The sequence below is a fragment of the Capsicum annuum genome, chromosome 12, assembly GCF_002878395.1.
Source record: "Capsicum annuum cultivar UCD-10X-F1 chromosome 12, UCD10Xv1.1, whole genome shotgun sequence".
NCBI lineage: Eukaryota > Viridiplantae > Streptophyta > Magnoliopsida > Solanales > Solanaceae > Capsicum > Capsicum annuum.
The window spans coordinates 229839689-229847867 of record NC_061122.1 but is presented as its reverse complement, the minus strand read 5'-3'; the positions used below and the strand labels follow the sequence as shown (position 1 = coordinate 229847867).

General features: G+C 36.2%; 1 protein-coding gene across 1 annotated transcript; it reads right to left on the bottom strand.

Annotated features, from left to right (window-relative positions):
- Positions 1–2322, bottom strand: LOC107851179 (receptor-like protein Cf-9 homolog; the record flags this gene model as incomplete). The annotated part of the gene is made up of 1 exon (XM_016696109.2): positions 1–2322. A coding segment is annotated over exon 1 (2253 nt), but the record flags the coding sequence as incomplete, so codon positions are not given.
- Between the last annotated feature and the right edge of the window lie 5857 nt (positions 2323–8179).

Genomic DNA, 8179 nt, shown 5'->3' with positions numbered 1-8179 from the left:
TCTGTAATTCCTTTGCCTTCGCTGCTTCTTTCTCCTCGCCGTCATAATTTTGTGCTCCAGCTCTTCAATGATTCTTTCAAGCCATTTCATATTTCCAGTTGACATCAAGAAATATATTATGGATAATCCAATACATAGTCCGGTTCCATACCCCATAAGAGCTGCTTTACAAAAATCATTCAGAAATTCAGAGTTGCTTTCTTCATCAAGAGCAGATCCAGCATAAGTTTTCTCTGATGCTGAATCATGACCGTCATTACCACAACCTTTTGAAAGTGGAAATCCACGTAATCCATCATTACCTTCATATGAATTGTTCTCAAAGGTATGAAATTGAGGCCCTAGAGGAATGCATCCTTCGAGATGATTATAGGAGAGATTTAAGACTTCAAGAAATGTAAGAGAAGCAAATTGTGCTGGTATCTCTCCTACAAGATGGTTACCTGACAGGTCTAATGATTCAACTGAAGATAAACTTCCAAGTGATGGCGGAATTTGACCTTGCAATCCATTATGAGATAAATTTAGAACACGAATCGCAATAAGTTCTCCCATAATACTTGGAATGTATCCTTCAAATTTGTTGTTTGAAAGATCGATAGCTGTATACAAAGACAAGATTCTCACTACTTCAAGCTCCAATCCCTTTGTTACCACATCTACCGAGTCTTGGTAATGTCGATGAAATTCATAACTTGATGCATTTGTTGTTTGATTAATTGTCCTCATGGCTTTCAAATGTTGAAACAAACTCATCGGCAAGTTATTGGAAAAATCATTGCGAGAGAGATCTAAGATTCGAAGCTCAAGAAACATGTATTCACTTCCTGAAGTTCTAATGGGCCCATGCAACTTATTCGATCTCAAGCTTAAAACTCGCAGCTCAGGAAGAGTTCCCAACCACATTGGAAATGTATCATTGAGGAGATTGTCTCCTAAATCAAGAACTTCCAGTCGTTTGCAATTTTCCAAGGATTGTGGAATTTTTCCCTCTAGCTTATTTCCATGCAAATTGACGCTTTTGAGTGCACTTCCAATGCTAAAAGTTATTGGAAGAGTACCAAAAAGATTGTTGTGCTTCATATCAAGAACCTCAAGATGACCACTCATGTTGCCTAAACATTGCGGAATTGCTCCCATTAGATTGTTTCTACCCAAATCCAGACCTTGTAGTGATGTTAAACTACAAATAGACGACGGGAGCTCTCCACTGAGATTATTATGTGACATCATCACATACTGGAGGCCACTGATATTACCCAAGCATTGCAGAATTTTTCCCTTCAAGTTGTTTTTCGACAAATACAGGACTGTCAGTGATATCAAATTACAAATAGATGAAGGAATTTCCTCAATCAGATTGTTGTCACCGAGAAACAGAGTTTGCAAGTTTCTCAATTTTCTAAAGGAAGACGGAATTGAACCAGTGAGTTGATTATGGGATAATTCTAGATCATTGAGGTTTTTCAGATTCCCCAACTCACTAGGAATTGGACCAGAAAGATTGTTTGTATATAAGCTTAAATTCTGAAGTGACTTCATCTTCCCTATTTCTGCAGGAATGGGACCAGACAATTCATTGGAGAAAGCGTAGAACGCTTTTGCATAGGTCAAGTTGCCCATTTCTCGAGGAATAGAGCCAGAAAGGCTATTTTCATAAAGATACAAATAGGACAAGTTGTTCAAATTCCCCAATGAAGCAGGAATAGAGCCATTAAGGAAGTTCGTGCCCAAAGATAGCTTAGTAAGACACCTTAGCTGACCTATTTCTCCTGGAATGGAACCATTTAAATGGTTGTTAAATATGCGGAGGATCTGAAGCTTGACTAGTGAGCCGATTTGTGATGGAATTGTGCCATAGATTTGATTAATATGCAAGTCAAGACAGACAAGATTAGTGAGATTACCAATCTCAGGTGGGATGGTGCCAGACAAATTGTTCATGCTAAGATTAAGATACTCAAGAAAAGGGAGAGATGAAAACGGAAAAGCATAGAGTGTACCAAAGACATTAGCATTTGTAATATTCAACGTGTTTACCCTACCATTAATGCATGTAACTCCATACCAATCGTTGCATGCATCAGAACTTGGTTGCCATGAAACCAATAAGGAATTATTCTGCTTCTTGAAAGTTGATTTCCATTTAAGCAGAGCAGTTGCGGCTTCCTCAGTGGAAGCAAAAGTAATTTTAAAGAGGTACAAGAGAGTGAAAAACTGAAGTAAAGAGAATATTTTAGAAACCATCATCATATACTGCTAATTAAGTGATTGTGAGTTGATAATTTTGTTTGTTGATGGATGAAATTTGTGCAGGGTACACTATTTATATTGCAGTAAACCTGAATAAGTCTTGCGTGTCATATAAAGCGTAGCGTCAGAAAGACTTCCAAGTCAATTGAGTCTTTGTCTTAAATTAAGAAACACTGGTATCTCGAGGTTTCCAATTAAGAAACTTAATTATCCATGCCAACACATTTCATAGTGGTTTCTACGAAGTCAATACACGTGTCTTCATGTTACTGTGTAAATCACGAAAAGCACAATCCCTAATTTTTCTTTGTGGTCCACTTGAATATCTCTGTTGAAATGTATGACTTGTTATGTCTTTTTTCTTAGTTACTTGTCCCACAAGATAATTAAGAATGTTGAAATGTATGACTTGTAGTTGAAATGTCTTTTGGCTGGTTTAGTCCAACAACTGGCAATCACCTCTTACAATAATACACATGCCAGAATTTAGTTTTATCTTAAGTGTCCTTTTGACACTAATTCTATATCATCATCTCTTCAAAGAAGCAATACTCACAGATATAATTAATATCCATTTGTTTCAGTTTGTTTGTCTTTTCTTTTGAGTCTGTTTCAAAAAGAATATTTTATTTTATCCTTGTTGGCAACTCTTTAAATCCAAACATACACATGATCGACATGCTAGCTTAAAACCACAAAGATTAAATGATATTTTGGTACATTAGCTCGATCTTCAATGTATGCCAACGATCATTATTTGGCAAATATGGAAGGCCAGGTGCAAGAGTAGATATGGAAATATTATCATGTACCTCCCAACAGAATCATTCATCTAACTCATAAACAACTTATTTTGATTCCTTGCAAGAAGTTCCCTATTAGAAAAATTATAGGTCATGCTAAATATATATCAGTCAGTTTCTTGGCTATGTGAAGCTTAATTGTGATGGAAAAGATGGAAATTTTGAAAAAATTAAACATTGTTTGAGAGAAAGTAATGGTGTTGAGGACAAGCTTGCCATCTAGGGAGTTCAAGGTAATGGCACAATAATTCACTAAAGACATTAGAGGATACGTAAACATGCATGGACAGGTTACAACTTTACTCGTTTAGGATAAGCAGTCGTAAAGGATCTTTCTTTATTGACAGGAACTAACATGTATGTATAAGAATGTATGATTTATAAGAAAAGGAGAGGAATATGTTAACACCTCTCAACTGAATCCTATTTTTTGGTTCCAAATTTGGAATTATCCTACTATCTAAGATTATGGAGCTAGCATGTTCCATTCTTAGTAGGTGTTTTGTGAACTGTTTGATGTTATAATACAGGTCCATCTCTTTGAGTAGGATAATTGACAGAAAAAAAGAGATTGAAAAGTATTTTTAACTTTTGTAAACTCTGCGTCAAATCAAAATAAGATAATTAAAACTGGTGGAGTGATTAGTATCAGACTATCTCATAATGCAACTTTATCAAAAATGGCAAGAGGGAGTTTATCGAATAGTAAGCACCTCCAACTTCCAACCCCAAGGTTGTGAGATCGAGTTACAAAGGGAGCAAAAAAAGGGTGGGAACTCCTATTGATGGAAAAAAACGCTATCAAAAACATTATTTCGCAATAAGCTAGCAAGTTATCAGAATTCATAGACTAAAAGTGAACGTTCGAACAACATATTGTTAGAGAAAACAAACTAAACCTTAGACACACATTCTATAAGCACCATCTACAAAGGATGTATATCATTCAATAGTTAGCAGCAGATTTAACTTTAAAAGTGGCCTCTTGTTCCTCTCATTATTAGTCTTATATCATTTCCCTCTATACCTGGCGGCTGGCACAGGGCCACCACACATTCACCAAAAGTGTTTCTCTGGCAGATATTTCTACTTCATTCTTTCTTCGATTCCCAAGAAAACCTTTGGTTTGTGAATTGAATATGCAAAACCGTTTCAAGATTAGTCAAATTGCGATTTTTAATTTGCACTTCCTTTTTTATTCATGCAATCAAATAAAACTCCATGATAAGATATTTTTCAGCAGATAGATATATTATTCCAACTCTCTTGACTCTTACAGATGCAACTACATCAACATTAAGCGATTGAGATAGCAAATTACAAACCAGCACTATCAGTGAATACAGAAGACACCAATTCGCACCTTTCATCCTGCGTCAATACACAGTGCTTCTGTAAATGGTGTGGCGAAGGGACAGTGATGAAGATAGTACCAATTACTGGTACACCTTCCAAGTCCTTGTTACTATGAAGCATTTGTATGTTGACGTGCACAAGCATTAGCCTTATGATATTCTGAGAAGGTTGGCAGGCCGGACAAATGTCGTTGTACATCTTGAACAAATGCTTATTTCGTTGAAGATGAAGATATATAAAGGCTATGTTCTATAAGAAGCGTCCATAGACTATAGCGGGGAAAGTTTTTTTTTTTTTTTTTTCGGAAATTTTAGGAAAACCCGCAGCCGCTACACCCTTCCGATGTGCGCACTGAGTAAACCCCCTGTGCACAGCCTGCAAGTAACATCAGGGATTTTTAACCGCACTAGACAAGCCCAGTGCGACAAGCTCGACTCAAAGGCCCTATCTGCAAATCGATCCCAGATAGGTGTGGTGGGCTATCAACCCCCTGACCAATGAGCCAGTCCTTAAAGTTAAGGGAAGGGTCTATTCAAACAGGAGGCTTAGGTGTATTTGTAGGGTTTTCTTTTTAAAAAAAATAAAAAACTAATGGGAGAAGGGTATTTTAGTAATTTCACTTTAAAGTTAGGGAGAGAAGGCACCACACACACCCCATTTTCTTTCTTCTTCACACCCACCCACCCCCCTGTTTACCCGGCCCCTCTCTGTTTTCTCCTCTTTTAGCCGAGGCGAATCCAGGATCTGAAAAGCGTGGGTGCACCATTATCTTAAAATAAGCGCTCGAGAATCTTACTAATTAGTTAAGGCTTAAGCAATAACGAAAATACAAATATATACGCCAAATATGGGATAGGATAATATATAAACCTTAAGTTTTTATAAATAGACGAGTGCAGTAGCCTAGCGGATAAGGCTGGATTGTGTAAGCAAAGAGGTCGCAGGTTTAATAGATAAGGCTGGATTGTGTAAGCAAAGAGGTCGCAGGTTTGACTCCTCACTAATACTTTTGTTGTTAAAAAATTAATAACGTAGAAAATAGAAAAAGGAAACTTGACCCTGGGATTCGATCCCGAGTCACATTTGCACGAAACAACAATTAGAACCAACGCACCTATGGTGCTATTGTGTTCTTTAGGGTGAACATAATTTATATAACAGTTTCTTAAGGTATATGCATGTACGTTTGCATAACTTTTTCCGAATTTTACCAGGTGCATGTGCACCCCACCCTAGCACGTGGGTTCGCCCCTGCTTACCCCCACCCCTACCCTGCAAATGCAGCCCCCTTCCCCCCTCCCCCTCTTTGAAACTTATAGTTAAGAAACTTATGAGTGCCATTAACTTTGAAACTTACAACCATAAAAAAATGTTGATAAGTGCTGTGGCGGGGAAAGAATTATGATACATTTTTTTTATGGTTATAGCCATTTTCTTTTAAAATAGTGATGGTGAGTGCGGTGGCGGATAAAGAATTATGCTTTCTTTTTCTTAATAATTTTCATTTCTAGGTAATGGTGATTTTGTTTATCATTTTAATCATTATATTTTATGTCGGATTAATAACCATCTTGAAAGTGTTGATGGAGAATGTGTGTGAGATTGTTAATGGGGAAATTAATGGCTGAAGAAAATGGGTGAGATTGTTAATGGGGGAATTGATGGTGGAAGAAAATGGGTGAGGTTGTTAATGGAGAAATTAATGGTTGAAGAAAATGAATATTGTTGCTCTCGATTAATTGGAGAAGAAAATAGTGTGGGGGTGCAGGAGTGGGTTGCTGTGAGGGGCGTGGAGGCATTGAAGAAGAAGGGTGTCTTTTTTTTTAAATATATATTAAAATAAATATCAGTTTTTAAATTAAAAAAGCGCATTTTTTTAAAAAAAATCCACGTCAGAATTAGGGGTATATATAATCATTTTAAAAATGTTAAGGGGTAAATAAATGAAAGTTTAGTTTAAGTGTTAGAATAAATTGAGCGGGCAAGTTTAGGAAGAGAAAAGATCTCAAAAAAATATGCTTCGTATATTGTATCAATTAGTTATTGTTATTAAACAAAACATGAAGATTAATATATCAGATCAAACTTCAAACAACTAAACACATTTCTTTGGTCCCACAAGAAAAAAGAAGTCAAGAAAAACTTTGTAAATTTTGCTGTGGAAATTTCATATGAAAACTACAACACACAAACTCATGTCTCTTTGAATTTTCATTTGATGTTGCTACTCATTAACAGAACGTATTCTTTACTCTAATCATCAGCAATCATGCGTAGTTAGTTTTGTTGAAATCTGCGTCATGAGTTGTTAACTGATATTGGGCTGGCATTATGACATGACTGCTGATGTGTCTTTTGTTTCCAGAAGATAGATTTATTTTGTATTAGTTTTTTAATTGTGAGTTTCCTAGTCTTTAGGCATGTGGCTATTGGTAGACTTGGCTCCTCGTTACGAAGTTTTGTCTTTAAGTTACTGCAGATTTGTTAGGATTTGTTGTATTTAAACAACTCTTTTTTCAACGTAATAAGATATCTCTCATTTCTTCTTTTCTTGTATGTTTTTCATCATTAAACATCAACGAATGGGTATCAAGGCCCTACATTTAAGCCTTGCTCTACCTTCTCAACCTCAAAAAAAAAAAAGCATAATACATAAATATGATTTTAAATAGACGATACAAAGCGTCACAGTAGGAGGTTAGAAAAACCGTTGCAATAGATCTATCTATTGCAACGATTGTCATAACCGTCGCAATAACCGTTATGATAGACCTATCCCAACGCTCGCATACGCAACGCCTGCCTAACCATTGCAATAGATCTATGGCAGCGGTTTTTGAACCGTTGCCATAGGGCTAATTTTTAGATGCTAACATTAACCTTAAACTTTGACAGTGCATAAGTGAACCCTTTAACTATACAAAACCTGAACAAATAAACACTCCAATCCTACGTGGCAAAATGCATGTATACACTCAAAAACCACGCGCATTGGAGTTAGAATTGAAGGATTTTTTTTGTTCAGCTTTTATATTGTTAAAGGGCCTAATTGTGCACTGACAAAGTTAAAGGTCATAGTTATAATGCATCTTTTTTATTAGGTGGCAGCATCTGAGTGGATGACTAATCCACGTAGGCGCAAGTGAGGTACACGCGTGTAAGTTGCAAAATCTGAGTGTTTATTTGTTCAGGTTTTGTATAATTAAAGGGTCTACTTGTGCACTGTCAAAGTTTAAGGTCAATGTTATAATTTAGTGTCAAGTTTAGGGTCATATTTATGTATTATGCAGTGTAAATTTGATGGTTAAGGTTAAGTTGTGAATGTTTTTTCTTTGTGTTGAATGATGGATTTTTATCTGTTAATCCTTAGAGATTATAAAAGATAATGAATGAGTGGACACTGTAGGAACTAACATTGTCAAGATTACATCCATTCACATTCACTTATTTAATTCAATATCTTTCAATGTATAAATTGAGATAACGCGTCCGTTAATATCGGATGTGATGGAATGGATAGGATCCCTTCCGTAATCAGATGTGTCAGGTTCGAGTCTTGAGAATGGAGAAAATCTTTGGTAAAACTATCGTAAAGAGAGGTTTCACTATCTAATGTGGCATGAATCTGAATTTATGATCAGACCAACGAATTTCAGATACCAGATAACATGTCCTTCAACTTGGCCACATCCATGACCTCCAATTTTAGATTTGCACAGTTAGACACTTAAACTTGTATAAAGTTAAACAAGTAGACACATATGTCC